At 39.0% G+C, this 26,531-nt stretch overlaps 1 protein-coding gene and 1 long non-coding RNA gene across 2 annotated transcripts in view; both read left to right on the top strand.

Moving 5' to 3' along the window:
* Positions 1-1,260: 1,260 nt before the first annotated feature.
* Positions 1,261-26,531, top strand: part of PARP15 (poly(ADP-ribose) polymerase family member 15) — a 48,161-nt gene continuing 22,890 nt past the window's right edge. The window contains exons 1-4 of the mRNA XM_047875613.1: positions 1,261-1,484; positions 20,436-20,552; positions 23,955-24,191; positions 25,171-25,392. Of these exons, the coding sequence (XP_047731569.1) occupies positions 1,482-1,484; positions 20,436-20,552; positions 23,955-24,191; positions 25,171-25,392 (579 nt within the window). The 5' untranslated portion in view covers positions 1,261-1,481. The remainder of the gene's footprint in view (positions 1,485-20,435; positions 20,553-23,954; positions 24,192-25,170; positions 25,393-26,531) is intronic.
* LOC125175234 (uncharacterized) lies at positions 8,029-19,995 on the top strand. The gene is made up of 3 exons (XR_007155711.1): positions 8,029-9,121; positions 10,416-10,648; positions 18,091-19,995. It is a non-coding gene; the product is annotated as an uncharacterized LOC125175234 (long non-coding RNA).

Below are 26,531 nucleotides of genomic sequence, written 5' to 3'. Positions count from 1 at the left end.
CTCTTGCACAACCCAGCCCCCACACCAAAACACAACCACCATGAGAACTTCTGTAGCTGGCACCATTGAGTCTGCATGCAACCAAGAAGTGTTACAGGGGCACCTGGATGGTTGGGTCCCACAAGCTTCCGACTTCAGCTCAAGTCATGATCTCATGGTTCCTGAGTTCCAGCCCTGCATCGGGCTCTCAGCTGTCAGCATGGAGCCCCCTTTGGATCCTCTTTGCCCTTCTCTCTCTCTCTCTCTCTCTCTCTCTCTCTCTCTGCCCTTCCCTCCACTCATGCTCTCTCTCAAAAATAAGTAAAAATAAAATAAAATAAAATAAAATAAAATAAAATAAAATAAAATAAGAATTGCTACAGACTACAGACAACTATGCTCTCCTTTTACTGATTAACTTCCCTAAAGTTCCTGTAAAAATCTATCGGCCAGGCAGAAACCTTGAAGTTGGTTTTCAGACAAGAGTCTGCCTTCTCCCCAGGTGGTCAGCTTCCTGAATAAAGCTTATATTCCTTTTCAGTCAAAACTCCTCTCTTGTGTATTGGCCTTTCTAACCAAGGGCAGTCGAACTTGGGTTCCTGTAACAGGTGTAGAACACACTCCTCCCTTGTCCCTTCAGTCTAGATGGTAAGGGGAGGGTGAGGCTGCTTCAACATTTCTCACCGATTTCTCTTAACCCCTTGCCTTCACCTATATAGGTAATTACTTTATTAAACTCTCTTCGATTACCCATTTTGAGTATACACGTGGCCCGAGCCCCTTTTGGAAAGCTCACCTTTAATGTTTTCTTTTCTTTCTTTCTTTCTTTCTTTCTTCCTTTCTTTCTATTTCTTTCTTTCTTTCCTTTTTTTTTTTTTTTCTTTTCCAAGTAGGCTTCCTACCCAACTTGTGGCTTGAACTCCAGACCCTGAGATCAAGACGTATGCTCCACGGACTGAGCCACCCAGGTGGAAAGTTCACCTTTACAGACACTTTGCTTTTATGACACACTTACATTTCTTTCTAATGCAAAGAAATTCGAAGAGTATTTCATACTTTGCCTCATTTAATCGCCATGATAATATAAAGTAGCTATGCCCACTGTTAACAGGTGGAGTCAACTGGGGTTCCACACCTGACCAATCGCAGAGCTCAGAACCTGGCCACCAAATTTGTGACAGCAATGTCTGTCCCCAATGGATGATATAATCTTTAGGCAGCTGTTTGCAACCTCAAGACCACAAGGAAGACAGAAGTGCTTTTCACAGAAAAGAAAGTGAAAGAAAAGGCACACGCCGGTTGGGTGGGTCCGGGGCGGTGACGGTGGACCCGCGAAGCTGGGGAGAGCTGCGCCGTGCTTCTCTGGGCCCGGACACGCGAAGAACTTGCGCACCAACTTGTGGCTGTGCGAACAGAACCCAAGCGATCGGGAGGCCGGGAGGCCGAGGTCGGCCGGGAGCCCGGCAGCCCGACTCGCTTCCTGGCCCCCTTCCTCCGGGAGAATGGTGAGGGGCGCCACGGGAGGGGGTGCGGAGGGCGGCGCGCGACACAGCACCACCAGGCGTCGCGGAGACTGCTCGGCCTTCGAACCCTCTCTTCCTAGGAAGGAGCTTACCGCCGCGACTTGTTTCGGAAGAGAGTAGAGTGTCGGGCAACATTTTCCTGGGAATCTTTGGTCTCTTTGCTCTCAAATTTCAAAAGTTCCTTATAAATCAGGGATATTAATCTTTTATCTGTGATAATAATGTTATCACTAATATAATGTTATGACTATTACCTTAAGTTTGTCATTTGTCTTCTGAGTTTGCTTATGGTGGCTTTCCCCCCCATGCAAACGGTTTTTATTTTTATAGGAAAATTTACCAATCTTTTATTTTATTGCATTTGGAATTTGGGGCATATTTTAAAAGCTTTCCTCATCGCCCAGGTTATAGTCACGCATTTTATTTGTAATGCTTTATTTTTTACATTTAGATCTTTGATACATTTGGAGTTTATTCTTGTTTATGATTTGAGGAATGGATAAAACTTTTATCTTTTTCCCAAATGGGTATCCACTTGTCCCAGCACTATTTATTAAAAAGATTAGCACTGCTTCAGTAACTTGAGATACAACATTTATCATATACCAGATTTTTATATGTACTTTGGCTGTTTCTAGAACTTCTGTTTTATTCCATTGACATGTTTATTCATCTGCTGCAGAGAGGCTTTGTTATATATTTTAATATCAGGGCTAGCTCCCCTAAGAGCTCTTCCTTCCTGCTGTTTTCCTAGCTATTCTTATGTGCTTATCTTATAAACTTTAGGATTGACTTCTGATTTATGATCAGTGTCAAAAAAAAGCTCACTGGGATTTGTACTGGATTTGCATTAATCTTATAAATTATAGACAACTGACATCTTGAGATAGTGTTGAGATGTTCTATCAAGAACAAAGGATATCATTTCATTTGTTTGGGTTTACTTTTGTGTCTTTAAAGAGTGTGTATAGTTTTTTTACATAGAATATTTGTTAAGTTTGTTCCTAAATACTTTATCTTTTTTTTTTGCTATTGTAAATGAGATTTTTCATTCATTATATCTTCAATTTGTGTATATGAATGCTATTGACATCCTTTCATTTTTAAAATTGAGGTACAATTTATATACAGCAAATTTATAATTTTTAGTATACAGTCTGTTTTTTAACAAATGTACACAATCGTGTGGCAACCAAAAGATATAAAAGATACAAAGACAGAAAGATAGAAAAAAGAGTTTCATCACCCCCGAAAATTCCCACCAGTTCCTTTGGAATCAAGCTCACTCAAGGTGAGTCCCTGCCAAACACTGGTCAGATTTTGGTGCTGATAGTTCCAGAATGTCATATAAGTGGAACCATAGAGCACATAGTCTTTTGAGCCTTGCTTCTTCCACTTAGCATAAGGCAGTTGATTTTCATCCACATAGCTGAAACTATCACTAATTTGCTATTGCTTTCTAATTTAATTTCACAGTGGTTAGAGAACATGCTTGTGTTATTTGAATCCTTTTAAATTTATATACTGAGATTTGTTTTCTAGACAGAATATGGTTATCTTGATAAATCCTGTGGTCGTTGGGTTAAGTGTTCTATTGATGTCAGTTAGATTAGGTTGGTTGGAAATATTGTTCAAGTCTTCATATCCTTACTTATGTTATGACTAGTTGTTCTATCAGTAATTGAGAAAGGATGCTGAAATCCCCAAGTATAATTACAGATTTATTTCTCCTTGGAGTTCTATCAGTTTGGGCTTCATATATTTTAAAAATCTAGGGGTGCCTGGGTGGCACAGTCGGTTAAGCGTCTGACTTCAGCCAGGTCACGATCTCGCGGTCCGGGAGTTCGAGCCCCGCGTCAGGCTCTGGGCTGATGGCTCGGAGCCTGGAGCCTGTTTCGGATTCTGTGTCTCCCTCTCTCTCTGCCCCTCCCCCGTTCATGCTCTGTCTCTCTCTGTCGCAAAAATAAATAAACGTTAAAAAAAAAAAAATCTATTATTAGCTGTACACATGCTTAGGATTATTAATTCCCCTTAATGAATCTATTTGTCACTCCAAATGATGTAGAATAAATGTTCTTATATTTACAAGCATATAAATATATAAATGTAGAATCTATATAGAAATTAATAATATTATAGACTATAGATTACAGATACCACATTATATATAGATATTACATTATAGATTATACATTATAATGTATAGATTATACATTATACATTATACATTATATATAGATATTACATTATAGATCTATATTATACATTATAGATATTACAGTATAGATATATATTTATATATTATATATTTATAGAAATATATAAGTATAGAACCTTTATTCTATTACTTTTGGAGTGTTTAAAATTAACATTTAAAAAATTGTGTTAAATTTTTTCAACACTTATTTTTTTTTTTTTAATTTTTTTTTCAACGTTTTATTTTATTTTTGGGACAGAGAGAGACAGAGCATGAACGGGGGAGGGGCAGAGAGACAGGGAGACACAGAATCAGAAACAGGCTCCAGGCTCCGAGCCATCAGCCCAGAGCCTGACGTGGGGCTCGAACTCACGGACCGCGAGATCGTGACCTGGCTGAAGTCGGACGCTTAACCGACTGCGCCACCCAGGCGCCCCTCAACACTTATTTTTGAGAGAGAGAGAGAGAGAGAGAGAGAGAGAGTGAGTGGGGGAGGGGCAGAGAGAGAGGGAGACACAGAATCTGAAGCAGGCTCCAGGCTTCAAGCTGCCAGCACAGAGCCCGACGCGAGGCTCCAACTCATGAACCGTGAGATCATGACCTGAGCCAATGTTGGATGTTCAACTAACTGAGCCATGCAGGCACCTGGTATATGTGTTGTTCTTCCTCTGACTAATTTCACTTAGCATAATACCCTCCAGTTCCATTCACATAGTTGCATTAGCAAGATTTCATTCTTTTTGATTGCCAAGTAATACCCCATTGTATATATATACCACATCTTCTTTATCCATTCATCCATTGATGGACATTTGGGCTCTTTCCATACTTTGGCTATTATTGATAGTGCTGCTATAAACATGGGGGTGCATGTGTCCCTTCGAAACAGCACACCTGTATCCCATGGGTAAATACCTAGTAGTGCAATTGCTGGGTTGTAGGGTAGTTCTATTTTTAGTTTTTTGAGGAACCTCCATACTGTTTTCCAGAATGGCTGCACCAGCTTGCATTCCCACCAACAATGCAAAAGAGATCCTCTTTCTCTGCATCCCTGCCAACATCTGTTGTTGCCTGAGTTGTTAATGTTAGCCATTCTGACAGGTGTAAGGTGGTATCTCATTGTGGTTTTGATTTGTATTTCCCTGATGATGAGTGATGTTGAGCATTTTTTCATGTGTCAGTTGGCCATCTGGATGTCTTCTTTGGAGAAGTGTCTATTCATGTCTTTTGCCCATTTCTTCACTGGATTATTTGTTTTTTGGGTGTTGAGTTTGATAAATTCTTTGTAGATTTTGGATACTAACCCTTTATCTGATATGTCATTTGCAAATATCTTCTCCCATTCTGTTGGTTGCCTTTTAGTTTTGCTGATTGTTTCCTTCACTGTGCAGAAGTGTTTTATTTTGATGAGGTCCCAGTAGTTCATTTTTGCTTTTGTTTCCCTTGCCTCCAGAGACGTGTTGAGTAAGAAGTTGCTGCAGCCAAGATCAAAGAGATTTTTGCCTGCATCACATCATCTATTATTAATTTAGAACTGTTTAGCTTTATAATTACTACTTAAAGATACATTTTTAAAAATTGGGCAGAGGATACAGAAAGTTCCCATATACCACCTGGCCCCCCTCAATTTCCCCCACTATCAACATCTCACACCAGAGTGGTACACTTGTTACAATTGGTGAGTCTACATTAACATGTTATTATCACTCAAAGTTCATAGTTTACATTAGAGTTTACTCTTGGTATACTACATTCTATGATTTTTGACAAATGTTTAGTAACATATATCCACCATTATGGTACCATACAAAATAGTTTCACAGCCTTAAAAATCTTCTGTACTCTGCCATTCATCTTTCCCTCTCCTCTAATCTCTAGTACCCACTGCTTTTTTTTTTTTTTTTTACTGTTTCCATAGTTTTGCCTTTTCCAAAATGTTATTTAGTTGGAATCATTTGTTAGCCTTTTCAGATTTGGCTTGTTTCACATAGTAATATACATTTAAGTTTCCTCCATGTTTTTCATGGCTTGAGAGCTCATTTATTTTTAGCACTGAATAATATTCCATTGTCTGGATGTACCAATGTTTATTTATCCACTTACCTATTGTAGAAGAACATCTTACTTGCCTCGAAGTTTTGGCAGTTATGAATAAAGTTAGTATATACGGAATTTCTAGTATACTTCCCGTAACATCATCTATTCTTTTTTTCCCCCCATAATATTATTATTTTTTTATTTTATTTTTTATTATTTTTTTAATATACATCCAAATTAGTTAGCATATAGTGCAACAATGATTTCAGGAGTAGATTCCTTAGTGCCCCTTACCCACTTAGCCCATCCCCCCTCCCACAACCCCTCCAGTAACCTTCAGTTTGTTCTCCATATTTATGAGTCTCTTATGTTTTGTCCCCGTTTTATATTATTTTTGTTTCCCTTCCCTTATGTTCATCTGTTTTGTCTCTTAAAGTCCTCATATGAGTGAAGTCATATGATTTTTGTCTTTCTCTGACTGACTAATTTCACTTAGCATAATACCCTCCAGTTCCATCCACATAGTTGCAAATGGCAAGATTTATTTCTTTTTGATTGCCGAGTAATACTCCATTGTATATATATACCACATCTTCTTTATCCGTTCATCCATCGATGGACATTTGGGCTCTTTCCATACTGTGGCTATTGTTAATAGTGCTGCTATAAACATGGGGGTGCATGTGTCCTTTCGAAACAGCACACCTGTATCCCTTGGATAAATGCCTAGTAGCGCAATTGCTGGGTCGTAGGGTAGTTCTAGTTTTAGTTTTTTGAGAAACCTCCATACTGTTTTCCAGAATGGCTGCACCAGCTTGCATTCCCACCAACAATGCAAAAGAGATCCTCTTTCTTCGCATCCCTGCCAACATCTGTTGTTGCCTGAGTTGTTAATGTTAGCCATTCTGACAGGTGTAAAGTGGTATCTCATTGTGGTTTTGATTTGTATTTCCCTGATGATGAGTCAAAATCTTATTTTAATTAATTTAAGTCCATTAGATTGAATGTCTTAGTGTTCTGGCCTAAACTAAGTTGTCACACTCAGATTAATTACTCCTAGAAGAGAAGAAGGCAACTAGGATCATAGACATGGTAAATCACTCATCACTGGAAGAGGCTATTGATTAATATTTGAGGAGTATTATTTACCTAAAATGTCCAGTGATACACTGTTGGATGATAATATTTGCCCATTTTAAAATCAGGTTGTTTTCTTATTGTTGAATTGTAAGAGTTCTTTATATTTTTGGATAACAGCTTTTTTTTTTTTTATCAGTTTTGTCTTTTGCAAATATTTTGTTCCAGGCTGTGGAAAGATGCATTTTAAAGTGTAGCAGGCCAAAGTCCCTTATCATTTCATTTGGTATTATCTTGTTTTTTAAGTTATATTTGCTTTCATTTTGTCAAATTTTATAATTTATCATGTTGGTATCTTTAAATTTTTTTAAAATGTTTTTATTTATTTTTGAGACAGAGGGAGACAGAGCATGAGCAGGGGAGGGGCAGAGAGAGAGGGAGACACAGAATCCGAAGCAGGCTCCAGGCTCTGAGCTGTCAGTACAGAGCCTGATGCAGGGCTCAAACTTGCAGACTGTGAGATCATGACCTGAGCTGAAGTCGAACGCTTAACCAACTGAGCCACCCAGGTGCCCCAAGGATTTAGGATTTTTAACACCTGAATTTTGGGGGCACACATTCTCTCCGTAGCATTTGTGAACAAGTTTTTGTGTGGGCATAGGTTTCATGTCTCTTGGGTATATTCTTATCTGGGAGTGAAACGTCTGGGTCATAAGGTAATTCTAACTTTTCGAGGAACTGCAAAAGTATTTTCCTAAGTGATTGTGTCATTTTATAGTCCCACGGTATGAGGGTATGTCAGGGTATGAGGGTTCCAATTCCTTCACATCCTTGCCAACATTTGTTATTGTCTGTCTTTTTAAATTTTAGTTATTCTAGTGGGTGTGGAGTAGTACCTCATTGCAGTTTTGATTTGCCTTTTCTTAATGACTAACGATTGAACATTTTATTATGTCTTTATTGGCCATATATACATCTTTCTTGGAGAGGTATCTGTTCAAATCCTCTGCCTATTTTTAAATTGGATTATTTGCTTTTTTATTATTGAGTTGTAAGAGTTCTTTATATATTCTAGATATGAGTCCCTTATCAACTCTTATTTACAAATATTTTTTCCCATTTTATGGATTGTCTTTTCATTGTCTTCATGGTGTTGATGATTTTAAAATTTTTTCATAATATGTGTTTGTAGTATTTATAAAGAATGACTGTTTTGGATATCTTTTCCTTTCTATATTTATCCTCATTTCTTTTCACTACCTTATTTTGATGACCAGGAAGAATTCTGAAAAATATATCAAAAATAGAAGTGGTAACGGAGCACATTTTTAGTTTTTGTTTTATTTTGGTTTTCACATTTCTAAGGAGAGTGACTGTCATGTTTCTTCACTGTGAATACTGTTAACTTCTGAGTTCAGAGTAAGCCTCTTTATCATGCTTAAAATTCCTTTATTTCTCTTTCAAGGGTTAAAAACAGTGAAAAATGAAAGCAATAGTCTCTATTCTCCCCATAAATGTCTACCCCATACCCAGTCTTCTTTGTGAATATGTAGTATTTTTGTACTTTGGTTATCTGTAGATTGCCCTTTCATTATGCAGTAACAGGAACTTCTTTCTTTTCAGTAACAAGTTATAGCTCTAGTAATTTATGTCAGCGGATGAGCACCATCATTTATTGTCATGTTTGTGTGGTTTTTTTTTTTCCTTGTGATTTGGTGAGAAGATCTGACCTTACAAAGAATAATATTTAATTTTACATGATCATTTAGCCAGAGTTACTATTTTCTTTTCCTTTACTTCCTCCTTCCTTTCTTTCTTCTTTCCTTGCCTTTCCTTCCTTCCTTCCTTCCTTCCTTCCTTCCTTCCTCTTTCTTTCTTTCTTTCTTTCTTTTTCCTTCCTTCCTTCCTTCCTTCCTTCCTTCCTTCCTTCCTATAAGGCAATGAGTGAAATCTATTTTCTTCCGAAACATCAGAAAGTAATATAAAGGCCAAAGCCTTTCTAACATCTTAAACATTTCTGTCTCCTTAAAAATTGCTAAGTTGGAAGACCTCAGTATAAAAGTAATACTTTTCAGAAGAGTGGATAAAATGGATGAAATGGAAGAGGATGAAATAGAGGAGTTTTCAAAATACCCTTTACAAGCCTCCATTTTGATTGCATTTCACAATATCTAAGACACCATGCCTGAGAATGTGCTCTCCTTGCTTGTGGAGTTGATTAGTGGCCGGTCAGAAGCCAATGGTGACTTCAGGGTGGAAATAATGCCCAATATTAAAGTTGCTGTCATGACTTTTCTCAAAAATGCTGGTAAGACAGACAATATCTTTTAACCTTTCATTTGCGAATTGCGTTTGTATCTTACTTTGAGATTCTAGACATCTCACAGTGGGTTTTGTTTAAAAGTTGTGCTCTTGGGGCGCCTGGGTGGCGCAGTCGGTTAAGCGTCCGACTTCAGCCAGGTCACGATCTCGCGGTCCGTGAGTTCGAGCCCCGCGTCAGGCTCTGGGCTGATGGCTCGGATCCTGGAGTCTGCTTCGGATTCTGTGTCTCCCTCTCTCTCTGCCCCTCCCCCGTTCATGCTCTGTCTCTCTCTGTCCCCCCAAAAAAAATAAACGTTGAAGAAAAAAAAAAAATTAAAAAAAAAAAAAAAAAAGTTGTGCTCTTTCTAACTCCCAGTAAGACAATTGCAAAGGATTATGTATTATTATTTCCGGTACTCCTAATAACTAGCATTTATCAAGTGCTTTGCTCTATGCTAAGCACTGTGCTAAATTTTTACTTGCTTCTTCTTAAAACATATAGCACTATGAGATAGGTACTGTTATTACCGCCATTTTACAGATAAAGAAATCTAGGTTTAGAGAGAATTAAATGATTTGGTCACAGTCACACCGCTAGTAACATTCTGACTTCTGAGTGTATTTTTTTTTTTTCTTTCCTTTTTTTACTTTAGAGAGAGACCATGAACAGGGGAGAGGGGCAGAAGGAGAGAGAGAGTGAGAAAGAGAGAGGGAATTCCAAGTAGGCTCCATGCTCAGCACAGAGTCTGACACAGGGCTCGATCCCTTGACACTGGGATCATGACCTGAGGCAAAATCAAGAGTTGGACACGCAACTGAGTCATCCAGGCACCCCCTGAGTGTATTTTCTTAACCACTGTGACTATGCCCTCAAATTTCCTATGAGCATAAACAAATTTATTTTTATGACAATGACATGTCCAAATAGAGACCAAGATATGGTGAAATTGGTGGGGGGGGGGGGCAGAGAGAAATTAGAGTGAGGAAACAATATCATATTATAATCATTATTATTATCAGCTTACACAATGGCTGCACATACTTGATTTCATTTAGAGAGACAGCTGTTGATACATGTTCCCAAAACGGTCTTAAGTGGAGGCCAGTGTGCACTCATGCATTCTCGGTAAGCAACATGGGATAGGTTGAAGTTGATACTGTGAAATTTAACTTTATGTAGAAATATAGTATCTAAATTTTAATTCTTAGTTATGGCCTCTAAATCAAGTTACTATTTAAAATCTGTTTTCTTTTGCCATGAAATGAGATTATAGTACCAATAAACTGATTTTTATTTGTAGATGACAAGGCATTTGTTAATGTTTGTGTCAGACACTATAGAATTCAGCAATTTCAGATTTTCCCAAGACTTCTGGAACTGACAAGAACCATTAGGGTTGAAAATCTGCCACCTCATGTTGATAAAATTACATAACAATTTTCTTGGAAAACCCCACAAATGGAGAAGGAGTAACCAATGCACAGCTTTTCCCAGAGAAGAGTTCAGCCCTGGTTGAGTTTTCTGACTACCAAGGTAATTGATTCTCTTCTTTCTAAATCTTTACAGTTATTATTAACCATTTCATGCACAAATGAAGTCAAATTAGAAGCCACACAAGTGGTTAGGAAAACCATCAAAGCCACCCATTCTTACTGGAATATGCCATGAATTAACTCAAGGCTTTGAATAGGTCTTTGTGAAGACCTAGATAAAAGAATTGTTTTTTGTGCAGTAAAAAAAACCCAAAAAAACAAAAAACAACAACAAAAAAAACCCCAGAAAACAGAAACTTCTCTTGACCTCAATTTCTCTGCAGTTACTGCTTCATTTTTTTGTTTCCCTTTGCAGAAAAATTTCTCAGGTGAGTTTGTCATTACTTATCCCCATTTTCTCTCCTCTTACTCTTTCTCAAATCCATCTGAGAGGAGGCTTTACCCCCACCATTCCATCAAAATTGCTCTCGTCAAGTTCAGCAATGACCTCCTAAACTAAATTTACGAACCAGTTTTCAGGCTTAATTTTACTTGATCTCTTCATAGCATTTGACTCAATGATAAATAACTCTCTCCTTCTAAGTGCACTTTGTTCACTTGCTGCTAGGATGCCACACTTTGTTCTCCTACCTCGGTAGCTGCTAATTCTCATTCTTCCTTCATTTTACCTTTTCTTCAACTTTTAATTTAGAGCTCAGTTCTTTACTTCTTTTTGTCTACACTCAGTTCCTTGGAGATCTAGTGGCTTTAAATACTGTCTATGTATCCATGACTTTCAATTCATGTCTCCAGTCAAGACTCTCTCATAAACTCCAATGTCAATTTTCACTGCTAGTAGACCTATTCACCTGGTTGCCTAAAAGTATATGACATAAATATAACATGTCCAAGACAAAACTCCTAGTCCTTCTCACCTTATGCCACCAACCTGCATTATGCACAGGCTTTCCCATCTCAGTTGATAGCAGTTCCATCCTCCTAGTGATGAGGGAGCTTGAGGCAGGCTGAGGGCAAAATACAGACTAGCACACACCACACACACACCCTAGGTGGGACATGTGTGATATTCCTCAGGCACTCCTGGCTACCCTAGGACAAAGGAGAGGAAAGAAAACAAATGACTAACTGATAGAGATCACAGTCATATAGGACATGGGTCTCCATCAGTTTACAAATGTCTTGGTAAATTATAAGAAAAAGGCAATCTTGTCAATAGACTAATCTCCAGAAACCTATAAACTCTGTTTCCTGGAGCCCCAGCATCACCCCTCAATAGTGATATGGGAAACAAAGGCAAGAAGAAAATGGCAGGTAAAATTGAATATCCTTATAACCAGCAGCCCATTGACAAATACTTAAGGCAAATACAGAGTGTAGCATTTCTCCTGGAACCCCCTACCATCCTAATGTTAATGCCTTAGTAGAGGGAAAACACAGCTTGACAATACCAAGGCCTCAGGTATCTTAGGAGTCCTCTTTAGCCTATCAAAGTCCCTCTGGAGGCCTCCCTTTTGACTTTACGTCCCCAACTCAATAGTATAAAACCAGCCATTCTTCACAACCCCAGTGCAGGTCTTTCTGCCTATGGGTCCTGTCCCTGTGCTTTAATAACATCACCTTTTGCACTGAAGACGTCTTCAAGAATTCTTTCTTGGTCATTGGCTCCAGCCCTCTTCCCCAACCCCCCCCCCCGCCCCCGCACTTAACCTCAAAAACTCATCATTTTTTGCTCAGGCCAAAACCTGGGAGTCTCTCATATCCCACACCTAGTCTTTTAGGAAATCCTGTTCACTCTAGGTTCAAGATGTATTCATAATCTGATCACTTCTCAAAGAGCATGATAAGAATTTGGAAAATTAAATGAACCATTTTAAAGGTAGTAACAAACTCCCAAAGAGCTTATGCCACAGAGTAGTTTATATTTTAGATAATATGACTAAATAAATACCATTATTAATGGCCATATTTCATCTGCACATCCCCTCCTAACTATGATCCTTAGGAAGAGTTGCTAAAGCAAAAAAATATCCCTGAAACTGTAGGTGGAGATAGAAGGCTGGGGGATGGAAATGAATGAGGTCAAGAGAAGAGAAGCAAAAATTAGGATCTTTCTCACATAGCTTGGAAGGAAACCAGTCAAGCAGGAAAGCCAAAAATTGAGATCCTCTCTAGAAGGAAAAGGAGCTTAACTTTCAATAGTAGTTTAAGAAGCTAATAGTCTTAGGACTAGACTGAAATAATATCTGATTCTTCATATAGCAATGAATTGATACCACTGGACATTGTTTTTAATGGTTATTTATTTTTGAGATAGAGACAAAGCACGAGTGTGGGAGGGGCAGAGAGAGGAAGACACAGAATCTGAAGCAGGCTCCAGGCTCCGAGCTGTCAGCATAGAGCCCGACATGGGTCTTGAACCCACGAACCATGAGATCACGACCTGAGCTGAAGTCTGACACCTGACCATTGGAGCCTCAGGCACCCCATACCACTGGACATTTTTAATTGACACTTTATCAGAAGACAAATGTTTAGTGTGGGTAGCCCTCACCTAGCAGACTTCTACATTTAAAACGGTATAATTCTTAGGACTCATACTAACCTCCCAAAGTTGCAAAATATGAAGGTCCCATCTCTCTTGCATACTTGTCACCTAGTCCTTAGCTAGTGTTGACATTTGAAGAGCTTTTTTTTTTTTTTTAACAGTTAATTATGGTTATACTCTGGTAAATGGTTAGTGGCTAAGCACAGTCAGTGTCTCTGGAGATAATGTGCAAGTTGGGTTAGCTAAAAGCCTGAGTCTGCACTCCAACCATTGCGAGCTAAAGAAGCCATCAGGAGAGGCAGAGTGATATAGGGTGTAGTGCAGCATTTTACAAACTTTTTGTAAACCATGGGGCACCATAAAAATAGGTATTTTATATCCCAACCCATACCTTATGTAAAAACAAAAACATTTGTTGCAATTTGGAAAAAAAGTTTTGCTGCAACATGCATTTCTTGCTGTTATACTGTTATACTCTGTTTTCTATTATATTCTGTTTTGTTTTTGTTTGGTTGGGTTTTGAGGCTTTTGTTGTTGTTTATATTTTTTTGTTAAGACCCTTAAAATTCATATTGTTGGCATAGTTATCAGAGGTTGGCATTCAGCAATGACTTTGACACAAAGGATTAGGGAGTAGGGGGTTTAACCTTATCCCCTCTGTCTCCACCAGCCTGCCTCTTCAAGCCATCCTAAATAAGCATACAGTCTGTGTTAGTTTTCTATTGCTCCATACCAAATTTAGTGGCTTTACATAGCAACCATTTATTATCCTACTTTCTGAGGGCGAGGAATTTGGGAGCAGCTTAACTGGGTGATTCTGATAAGGACTCCTGATGAGGTTGCTATCAACCTGTTATTTGGGGCTGCAGTTATCTGAAGGCTTGATGGGGACTGGAGAGTTTCTTCTAGGCTCACTCACATAACTGCTGCCAGAGGCCTCACTTCCCTGCCTTGAGGGCCTTTCCATAGGGTTGTTCATGATGTGGCAGCTGGCTGCCCCCAGACTGAGTTATCTGAGAGAGAGAGGGTGGCAGGGGAGGGGGCAAGGGCTATAGTGCCTTTTGTCATCTAGCGTCAGAAGTGACACAGCATCACTTGTGCCATATTCTGTTGGTCACAGAGACCAACTTTGATACAAGATGGAAGGAAATTATAGAAAGGCATGATTATCAGGGATCATTGGTGCCATCTTACTTACACAATCCAAGGAAATACAGCTTTTTTTTTTTTAATTTTTTTTTCGACGTTTATTTATTTTTGGGACAGAGAGAGACAGAGCATGAACGGGGGAAGAGCAGAGAGAGAGGGAGACACAGAATCAGAAACAGGCTCCAGGCTCTGAGCCATCAGCCCAGAGCCCGACGCGGGGCTCGAACTCACAGACCGCAAGATCGTGACCTGGCTGAAGTCGCACGCTTAACCGACTGTGCCACCCAGGCGCCCCGGAAATACAGCTTTAAGACAAGTTCCACATACTGCCCCCTACTTCTAGCCAGATTGTCACTCCTAAGCCTTCTATATAGAAATAGAGCATCACTGGCCTTTAGAATCCCAAAGATACATATTTAAATTCTAAAATTTACTAGCTGGATAGTGATAGCAATGTTACTTCCTTACTCTGTTTCCTCATTTAAAGTGGGTATAAAACCTATCTCACAGGGTCGTTATGAAGATTAAGTAGGATAATATTTGTACACTGCCTGACACAAACCAGGTATTCAATAAATAAAGTTATTACAACTATCAAATTAGGAAAGAATGGAAAGCATAAGTTACTAATTTGATGGGAAATAATAGATATGAATTGTGTTCTAGATAAATGTAGGTCTCAGCTGCTACAGGATAAAGTGCTATTATTAAGTGATGTTTGAATAGTTCAGTGTCCTTCATTTTGATACTGTTATCACCTCTGACATAAAAGTACTGTAATAAACTATTTCTACTGGGTAACATGTATTTGAAAATAGGCTAGTCGGGGCACCTGGGTGGCTGAGTCGGTTAAGCATACAACTCCTGATTTCGGCTCAGGTCAAGATCTTAGGGTCATGAGATGGAGCCCCACAGCAAATTCTTTTTCTCCCTCTCTCTCTGCCCCCCATCGCTCCTGCACACCTGTGTGCTCTCTTTCTCTCTAAAAAAAAAAAAGGAAGAAAGGAAGGAAGGAAGGAAGGACAGAAGGAAGGAAGGAAGGAAGGAAGGAAGGAAGAAAAAGAAATAGGCTAATGAATTTAATTTAGAGAAAAATCTCCCTTGCCCCCCCAAAAAGAAAAATGGTTGTCTTAGATGTAAAATCACATCCCTAAGTGATGGTCCATCTTCTGCTTGGCTAGGAACTCATTGTCCCCAAGTTGACCCATTCTTCCTTAGGACAGTTCTAATTATTAAAAAAATTTAGCAGCATATGAAGCCCAAATATGTTTTACTTATTAGTCCTTGTTATTCCTTTTAAAGTTGTAGAAATAAATCCTTTATAAGATAATCCTTCAAATGTTTAATGACAACTATTACGTGCGGCTCCCTTCATCTACTTATTATCTGTACTTCTGCAAGTTAAATATATTCAGTTCCTTTTATATATCCTCATGTGATGTGGTTTTGAATCCTTTTACAGCATCAGTTTCCCTCTTCAGAACACCATAGCTAGTTTTCATAATCCCTTTGCAATGTTTGGCACCTTAAACTAAGTACCATACCCCAGGTATTGCCTATTTTTACCAGTCAAAAGTAGAATAGGGTTATTTATTCACCATACATATTCTTGTTACTATGTTTTTTTTTTTTAATTATAGCCTCAAATCTCATTACTACCCTTTTTAAGATGAATGGACTTTATTTTTAGAACAATTTTAGGTTTATAGAAAAATTAAGCAGAAAGTAAGGAGAATGCCTCCTACCCCTAGTTTTCCCTAGTATTAACATCTTGCATTAGTGTGGTACATTTGCTACAATTGATGAAAGCGTATTGCTACATTATTATTAACTAAATTCCATCACATTAGAGCTCACTCTTAGTGTTGGATGCTTCTCTGGGTTTTGACAAATGCATAATGTCATGTGTCCTCAATTATAGTTTCATACAGAATAATTTCAGTGCCCTGAAAATCCCCTGTGCTCACCTATTCACCCCTCCCTTCCTCCTCCAAACTGCAAGCAGCCACTGATATTTTTACTGTCTCCACAGTTTTGTCTTTTCAAAAATGTCATGTAGTTGGAATCATATAATATGTAGTCTTTCAGATGGGCTCCTTTGCTTAGCAACAGGCATTATATTTCCTCTATGCCTTTTTGTAGCTTCATAGCTCATTTCTTTTATCTCTGAATCATATTCTGTTTTATGGAGGCATCATATCTATTATGTATCCATTCATTTATTGAAGGACACCTTGGTTACTTCCAAGTTTGGGCAATTATGAATAAAGCTATATTGCTACTATAAACATTCATTTACAGGTTTTGTGTGGACATAAGTTTTCAAGTTATTTGGATAAATACCATAAAGTACAAATGCTGGATCATATGGTAAAAGTATGTTTAGTTTTGTAAGAAATTGCCAGACTGTCTCCAAAGTGGCTGCACCATTTTGCATTCCCATCAGCAATGGATGAGAGTTCCTATTGCTCCATGTGCTTCCCAGCATTTGGTGACCTTTTTTTTCTTCTTCTTTCTTTCTTTTTTTTTTTTTTTTTACATTTATTTTTACTTTGAGAGAGACAGAGATAGCACGAGTTGGGGAGGAGCAGAGAGAGGGAGACAGAATCCCAAGCAAGCTCTGCACTGTCAGCGTGGAGCCTAATGCGGGGCTCGAACTCATGAAACTGTGAGATCGTGACCTGAGCCGAAATCAAGAGTCAGTTGTTTAACCGAGTGAGCCACCCAGGCGCCCCCTTTTTTCCTTCTTAAACACACCTACATCACTGTTGATTTATACAGAATTTACTGTCAACCGAAATCCCTTAGATGTTTTTATACTAGCTGCTAAGCCACACTGTCTTTCTCCCAAACTTGTGCAGTTATTCTTTGGACTTTTCTTAGTGCCCTTCCTTTCTTTTGGTGCTTCTCCAAAAGTCCTGGGGTCTCTTTTATTTATTAGGTTCTTTCATAATTCAACTGCTATAGGTATTGCTGTGAAGGACTCACAACCTTCTCCAGAGGGATTGCCTTCAGGAGACTAAAGGCCTGGGAACTGGAGGTATCTGGGAATTTACATTCATCACCCAACCAGGATGACCTGTAGACAATAACTGACTGGTATGAGGTTCTAAAACCCAGCTCCCTGTCTCAAGGTTGGGATAACACCATGATGCAATTTATATACTCCAGAGCTCCTTGCAGGATTAGCAGAAGCCAGGCTTAACCTGAACCACATTCTCTGTCTTTGTCTCTCACATCCTACAGGTTTCTCCTGAGGGTACAACTTTAATAATTCACATGAATCCTCATCTCAGGCTCTGCTTCTAGGGAATCTGAAGAATTTTATGAAAATTTTTTATTACAGCATGCAATTGTTTTTAACTATTTTTGACTATTACAACTATTCCTTTAAAAATGGTATTGGCTTTACTTCTAACAGTTCATTTTTAATTGCTCATGCATAATTGTATGTATTTATTGAATCTTTAAGAACCAAGTTTGTTTGTTTGTTTGTTTTTTCAGAAAAAAAATCACCTCCCCAATATTGTAATGAATGTCAATGGGAATACCAGATTAATTGTACAGACCTTCACTACAAAGTAAACATGAATGGAATAGATCTATTTCATTCAGTGCGAATTGGGTCCATTGCATTCATGAATGTCACATCTTTCATTGAGCTGCCTGACAGTGGTGGTACCATTTTAGGGAGATATACTATATTGCAGAGTCTCATTAGTATCAGGATTTCTTTTTGTGCCAAAGATTTTGTCTGAATACCTACCTTTTGCTTTTTCTTTTTTTAGTGGTGGACACCTACTTGGCCAAAAAGCTTGTCTTCAATGAAAGGCCCATTACTGTGTTTCCATATTATGTGACTTTGGGCGTAGCCTTATATGGAAAGGAGAAGCCCCTGAGAAAGTTGCTAGCACCATTTTGGGTGGCTCTGCATCCTCTCATATGGAAGATCATGCAGAAGAAGCATTGCCTGATTGGAATGATAAATTATAAAAGGGGAAGGTGACACTCTGAGGTAACATGGCACCAAGTCAACTGTAAGAGGCTAGAGGTAACATTCAGGTCTGCGACCACTGAACTCACTCAAAGAAGAACAAAGATCAATGTCATCAAGACTTGGAAAGAGGACATTTCTAAAAACTTCTGCCATGTCATCTTTAAATATAAAGTCACCGAGTTGAATATGAAACCAGCAGTATGGGAAGACATAAAAAACAGCATAGAGGATGATAGGACTTCGATTGAGTCTGATATAGTCAAGGAGGTGGTCATAATAACAGGTTGTTTGGAGGATGTGAAAAGAATTTAACACAAGACACCAATCATAACATTGAAAAGGAAAAAAACAAAATTTGATAGAGAATGTGGCTGGTTCTTCTGAAAGGTTTTCTAGTCTTCATATCAGTGCTTTGAAAGAGTCTATACCCGAGGAATTCTCAGGGTGGGAGATCGAGGTCATTTTTTTGTTTGTTTGTTTCAAGTTTTTATTTAAATTCTAGTTAGTTAACAGAATGTAATGTTGGTTTCAGGAGTAGAATTAGGCAATTCATCACTTACATATAACATCTATTGCTAATCACAACAAGGGCCCTTCTTAATACCCATTTATCCCACTGCTCACCAGGGTGGGAGGTCATTGATAATGCTTGCAGCAAACATACCACAGTACATGCAGGAGAGTATAAAAAATGAAATTCTTGAGCAAGTGAAGGGGACTGTTCAAGCCCATTTCCAGTCCTTCTGGAGTTTCCTATTTGTTATAGAAAGTAGAGTGTGGAAAATTCTCTAAGATTATTTTAAGCAAAGAAAAGTCACATCCTTTCTGAGTTAGATCAGACATGGAAAATACATTTCATTTCATGGGTTACCTCTGATCAAACGACAGTTGTTGCCTGGAGCTCTGCGTTGAGCAGGATTCTGAAACTATCTGCATTGATTGAGAAAGAGTGTTGATACCAATTAATGTCTGTGACAGATGTGGATGACAAGGTTTATGGGATGGGGTGGTGATGTATCCCATGTTTTTACCATTGGTAAGTGTGACAATACTGTCAGGCAGATCAGCTCCTCTTGCAGATTCTGTGAAGAGCAGATTCAAGGATTGTGTCCTTTATCAGCTAATAATTTGACTTTAAGTAGGTGGTTTCATCTCTTTGTACACTGGTCTCCCCCTCCCAGCCCATGAAGTTTCTGTACTGGATGATCTGTGATGACCCTTTAAATTCTAAAATTCTATGACTGATGAATAGTCAAGTTATAAATGCGTTGTTGTGGAGAACTAAGGGGTGTGTCTTAGTTTGGGTTCCCTCAGAAGAGAACCTGAGACAGGATTCAAGTGCAAATGATCTAAATAGGGAAGTAAAAGATACTGATGGTGTGTTTTCAAATCCATTACCACTAGTCCCACTGGGGAAACTCAGAGTGAGGCCTACCTGGAAGGCAAGGTTGCTGGGGTGGTTTTACAGGAACTCCTATCAATCATTGGATGAGGACTTGAGAGGGGGTGGTGGGAGGGCTGGTTAATTTACCTGCAATTCCTCTCTGCTACACCTGCAAGCAAAGCAGGCTTTGGCACTACAGAAACTCCTCTGACAAGGAATACAGCTGGAGGGGTGGCTGGGTGGCTCAGTCTGACTTCGGCTCAGGTCGTGATCTCACAGTTTCGTGAGTTCTAGCCCTGTGTCAGGCTCTGTGCTCAGAGCCTGGAGCCTGCTTCAGGTTCTGTGTCTCCCCCACTCCCCCCCCATCTCTCTTTCTCTCTCTGCCCCTCTCCTACCTGCTCTCTTTCTCAAAAATAAATAAATAAATAAATAACATTAAAAAAATAAAAAAGAAAGAAAGAAAAGAAATACAGCTGGAAATAAGACCCAACCAAGTGCCCTTAAATAGTAAGAGCCAGGGGATATGAGCAGGGTCTCCTAAGCTAGAATTCTTGGGGGAATAAGTAAAAGAGCTCACTGACATTTGAAGTGTTAAATACACTGTGGTAATACATTATTTGCTTTTGAATCTTAGGGTTGGGTTATGAGTTGAGTCAGAGAGATGATGAATCTAATAGGTTCTGTTTGGACACCTATGAGGAAAGTCTCCAGATAGCATTGCCTGGTAATTATTTTTACTGTTTTCTCCACAGTCAAGAGACCAAGCCAGCTGGAAAAATGATCTTTCCAACAGACATGTGATAGCCTCAACCCAAACCAAAGAAGGTCTAAAGCTTGTGATGATAAGTGGAGATGTTATTTATTTCCAGGCAAGTGGTATTATTTAGTAAATCCATCAAGAAACAATGGCGTCTAATTAACTGGTTCTGTGATTTAAGGTCAAAGATGAAGACCATATAAATTTGGGAAGTTAAACCCACCCGAGGTTCAAGCAGGGCTATTAGACTCACCATCCCCTGCATTCCATGTGTTCTCATGTGAAGAGATCCAAGTTGACCACAAACCAGGCTGTGCATATGCACCTCTTTTATTTCTCTATAACTTATTTTTACCTATTTTCAACCCAGTTCTGTTTTTTCTCTCCTGTTCCAATCGGCATTTATGGGGAGGACATATACACATCCTATTATAATATCCTTCACAAATACCCTGTTGCTCCTGTCTGAGCACTTTCTGAGACACAGGCAGAATGAGAAAGGAGAAAGATTACCAGTACAGGTACTAAATGCTCAGCCTGGCTTTTGCTGCCTCCCCTTCTATTGCTCCCCCTCCCCTCCCCTTGGAATCACCAATTAGCAGGAGGTGCAGGCACTATATCCCATCTGTAGTTGACATCCATGATACTCAGTGCTGGCTGCACATCAGAATCATCTGGGAAGCTTTTAAAACTATAGATGCCAAGAACTTACCCCTAGAGACTCTGATTTTAATTGGTCAGGTATGTGGTGGGGGGGAGGGATCAGTAGTTTTTAAAAGAATTCAAAGTGATTCTAATATGAAGAGATTTACTGATGTGGATTCTTCTTCAGAATTCTGTAGTTTCCACCATTTTGACACTTGATATTTACCAGATGGCATACACTCAAGATTAATGAAAGGAGAATTCTTCTGAGAAATTTGGAGACTCATGGATTATAAGCCATTGGAAATAGTCTTTGCTTTTGCTGCATCTAATGAGATAGCAGCAGGGAGGCAGCCAGCCAGTTTCTTCATGTTCTCTAGAGTAGCTAGAGTCCTTCTCTTTGTCACATGGTTTCAGGACCTTGACTCAGAGCTTCAAGGTGAAAATTTGAATCTTATAATTTTACTCAGAAAGGTGGCACTAATCAAGTTCAGAAGACTTATTTATAAAACTGGAATTATAATTATTTAATTTGCAAAGAGGAAGCTAATTGCCATGGCTGTGGGTAATAGAGAGCTCTGTAGCTGCCTATTATGAGATTGTTTGGTGAGCATACTCAGACCAGAAAACATCTGGCTCATGTAAAAGTATAGGAAGTTTCTTTTTCACTCTAGAAGGCATAGTGTAGTGGTTATGCAGACCAACTCCAAAGTTAGTCCTGGCAGGGTTCAAATCCCACTTTACCACTGACCAGCCATTGATCTTGGTCAACATTCCCCCTTATGTCTCAGTGTCCTTACCTGTAATTATGGATGATGACAATATTAGGGTTCCTGTGCAGTAGGTCAAGTAAAATAATCCACACAAAGCACTTAGCACCTTCTTGGCACATAGTGAAGACTCAAAAAATGATAGCTATCATCATTATCCACTTAGGACAGACCACTTGAAAGTTTACCTCACCCAATCAGTGCTACAATCTGAGACAGATATTACATACTCTCATCTTATAGATGAGGAAACTGAGGTCTTTTCACGACATAGTCTGTTGATAAACTCTCGCCAACCCTGTCAGGATACCTATTCTCATGGTTGGATGGTGCCATATAAACTTTGGAGCCCTTTAAATCTTTCTTCTCTGAGTTCCTTTCCCTATCCAACTGGTTTCCCAGCCTCCTTGCACACTGTCTCTTGTACATGCCCTTTCCTTTTCATTCCCACAGTCAACTCGTCTTTCAGCACCCCCAGTCACCCCTCTCACCCTCCTGTCTATTCTCTCCATAGCTGTTTGATGCATATTTAGCAGGTGCTCCCTACTGCCTGCAGCATAAAGCCCAAAAAAGTGTGAGCTTACGAAGTCTTACATCATCTGGCCCCAAATCTCTTTCCAGCCCTGTTTCTTACCATTAACACTCTCCGTTCGCTAAATTGGACTGCTTTCTGACCTTTTGCAATTCTGTGTGTTTTCTTAAATATTTACCCACCTAGAATGCTTACTGCCTTCTTTTCCCCTGTCCCAGATTCATCCCTTATCCTCTTTGTAAAGACTCTACTAACCAGTCCAGTCTAAAGGATTCCTGCTTTTTTTTTGAAATTCTATAGCAATTACTAATTGTATTTTTAACACAGTTTCTTTTGATTATCTTGAACTGATACAAACATTAAGACTATTTTGCTGTTTTACATGTTAATATATTGCTTCTCCAAACTGTGTAGGAATCAGTAACCAGGGAGCAGGGTGAAAATGGGCTGAATCTTGTTTTTTTGGAAAGCTTACTGACTTTTTTTTTTTAGTTTATTTATTTATTTTGAGAGAGAGAGAGGCAGAGAGAGAGGGAGAGAGGAAAACCCAAGCAGTGCAGAGCCCAATGTAGGGCTCAATCCCATGGACTGTAAGACCATGACCTGAGCTGAAATCAAGAGTCAGATGCTTAACCAACTGCCCTGTGGAAGGCTCACTGACTTTTCCCTGCAGGAAGCTTCTCAGGTCCTGAGATTAGTTTATGTTAACTAACCTCATACAAGACTGAGGTGGACCCATGATAGTGAGAAATATAACTGTTATGTGGCCCAAAGACATATCCACCTTTTAATTTACAATGAAGAAGAGCTCCCAAGGAACCAGAATACTCAAAATCCACACGAGCAAAGCATTCTGCCCTCTAAATTTGAATACAAAATAGGAATAAATAGAATTGGATGAATTGAATATTTAACATCTGTTGGCATCAGGTCATGACCCCATCTCACCAAGGGGATGGCCTCAGCAAGCTTTGGAGATCTCCATACCCCTGGAATGGCTTGAGTGGACACTGCCTACCTTCACTTCAATGACCTTCCTTTGTTTAGGGCTTTGTTAGACCTTTTTTAGGCCTTTGTTAGACCAGAATCTGCACCCCCTCCTTGCCCTCGCCCTTCAGATGGACCCATTCTTTCTTTAGGTATGTTAATCAAGTCAAAACAATTACTCTCAGTTCCTGCCAGCCTAAAACATACTCTTTCTTCCTCAGTGGTCTCTTTCAGAGTTCTGTTTTTGTTTCCATCTGTCTAGCTATCTTTCTGTTTCCGCTTCTACCTTTCATTCTGACTCTCCTTTCTGTTTGCTCATTTTCGTAGCCCTACTCTGACTTATCATATGTTAACTTAACAGTAGTGGGTGATATATTTCCTTAATTTCTAAGTTTTGGGGCTCACCCCATTACAATATCTAAGTACTAACAACAGATTGTAAGCCCCTTGAGGGTAGGGCTGGGAGGTCAGTATGATAGACAAACGTATCTTGTGCATTACCTCATAATACTTGGCAAGTCATAGGTGCTTAAAAACTATGGATTGGATCTCTAACAAACATGTTGCTGTTTTCCTTAAGGCCGATGTCATTGTCAACACTGTTCCCATGAATCTTCAGCTTGGAGGAGGACCACTATCTCAGTCTCTTTTGCAGAAAGCTGGTCCAAAGCTCCAGGAAGAGTTATATGCCACCAGGCAGGGAACAGAGGAGAAAGTGGGTAGCATATTCATGACAAGTGGCTGCAATCTGAACTGCAAAGCTGTGCTCCATGTCGTGGCACCAGGCTGGGATAATGGAGCAGGGTCTTCTCAGCAGGTAGAGAAAATCCTTAGTTCTCAGCTACATTGATAGCTCTGGTAATCTTCTGGCAGGATATAATCTGTGGTTCTCAAGCAAAGTGAATTTATTCCCCAGGGGACATTTGGCTTGTTACACTGGCTACTGATAGCTAGGAAGTGGGGGCCAGGGATGCTGCTAAGCCTCCTACAAAGCATACATGAACCTTCATAACACAGACTTTTCTGGCCCAGGTTGAGAAACCCTGGTATTGACTGAGCCTTGTCAATTTACTGAAATCTTTATTACATTCCATGAACAGTCCATCACAGCTACCAGTTATTACAGTATAACTGACCTTGAAAGTAGTAACAATCCTTGGGGTTCTCTGAGAATGATATCTGAAAATTAGTGTAATGATCCTTCAGTATAACAGAGATGCAGCTAGAGCTGTGGTAAAGGATGAAGGGTCATTGCCCTTCTTTTGACGACTTCTCACCTCTATTCCCAGTTTAACTTCCACTTTCTTTTTTTTAGAATATAAAAGTAATACATGTACATTGGACAAAATATAGGAAGTACAAAGACAAAAATAAAAATTATAATCCAGCCATCTAGAGATAACTTTGGTGAACATTTTATTGCAATCCCTTTGAATCAATTTTATGCATACTTATTTCTTAGTTGAGACTCCCTTCCAAACATTTTTTTAGTCCTGCTTTTTTTTACTTAAACATTTCCCCGTGTTGTTAGAAACTCTTCATAAACATCGCTTTTAATTGCAACAAGACACCATTGTTTATGTGACCATTCCCATACTATTGGAACCTTCTTCCTGCATGAGTTAGAATCTCCCTGGAATGTCCTCTTCCCTCTTAGGTTCCCTTTCTGACACCCTAGACCCAGACAAAGCCAAGAATAGCAGAGAAGCCCTAGTCAGAGTTTTTGGAGCTGTAGCTCTCTCTATTTCTCACCAGCTTACGCCCTAACTTACAGAAATGTATTTTGTACATTTCAGATCATGGCAAATATAATCAAGAAATGTTTGACAACTATGGAAGAGTTATCTTTTTCATCAATCACATTTCCCATGATTGGAACAGGAAATTTGAGTTTTCCCAAAGCTACTTTTGCTGAACTAATCCTTTCAGAAGTGTTCAAATTTAGTAGCAGTGCATGGCTGAAAACCTTACAAGAAGTTCACTTTCTGATACATCCAGGTGATAACGAAATCCATCAGGTACGGTTACGTATCTCTTCTGGTCATTCGGGCAAGTGAACCTAAGTGCAGTCAGATGTCTTTGTAGATCTATAAATAATAATGTTTTCACTTCCCTGTCCATAAGTGTTGGTTACTGATAGGGAGTTGTCGTAAGACTTATAACACTGAGAACTCATACAATCCTTCCCAGATAGTTTAGCAAGAGGCAAGATAATTTGTACTTAATAAATTCTTAGGAAAAAGCAGAAAGCTATTGGCATAAAATTGGCCAAGGCATTTTAACACTGACTGAATGAAAGCTAAGTCATGGCTTTATTTATAGGGAAAAGACCAACTGAGAGAAACCTCAAGAATTTAGGGTGTTGTTGGTGTTGTTGCTTTTGGGCTAGAATATAGCCAGTCTATCCAAATCTATGAGGGTCTTAAGCTAGAAACATCAGTAGAGTATTCAGTAGTAGAGAAGCAGTCAAAGCACAGTTAGTAAGTACTTAACCCCTGACACCTGACCTTGTAAGGTGACATTCCTTGAGATGCACTCCTTAGCTGATTGGTCCACTCTGAGTACTGAAATCTGTTTTTCACTCTTGAAAAAGTTATATTGATTTTATATAAATTGTGCTTAGTTATAGCAAAAATGCAAACAATATGAAAGTATAAAGAAGAAAGATACCGCTAGGTTTGCATTTCAATTGTGCCATTTAAAGGTTGAGTGAGGCAACCTCTCTGAGTCTCAGTTTTATCATGTGTAGAGTGAATATGACAATAATGCCTTTTTGAGTTGATGAGGGAATTAAGAGAAGATGTATTTGAAATGTTCTGCATGGTGTCTAGCATATAGCAAGCATCAAAACTGGTTGCAGAAGTAGTTATTATTATCTTTTCGTTACCTGACTTTAAGGGCTATTGCTATAAACTACTAACATGAGTACTTTAAAAAGATATCAAATATAGTGTTCTTTTCTAAGTTCTTAGTTATTCTCAGGTATCTGAGATAGAATTGTGGGCTTTCCTTGAAATAAACTAAATCAGCACTGATATATACTGTGAAAATTCCTAGGTTGAACTGTAATCCTTTAATTAAAAAGTCTCTGGGTAAGTGGAAATCTAGGGAGAACTATTGTTCCTAAATGATGTTTGGTGATCAATGCTCCAAAGAA

The sequence above is a fragment of the Prionailurus viverrinus genome, chromosome C2 (assembly GCF_022837055.1).
Source record: "Prionailurus viverrinus isolate Anna chromosome C2, UM_Priviv_1.0, whole genome shotgun sequence".
NCBI classification, from domain to species: domain Eukaryota; kingdom Metazoa; phylum Chordata; class Mammalia; order Carnivora; family Felidae; genus Prionailurus; species Prionailurus viverrinus.
The sequence above is the reverse complement of the archived record's forward strand: the minus strand, read 5'-3'. Positions and strand labels throughout refer to the sequence as shown.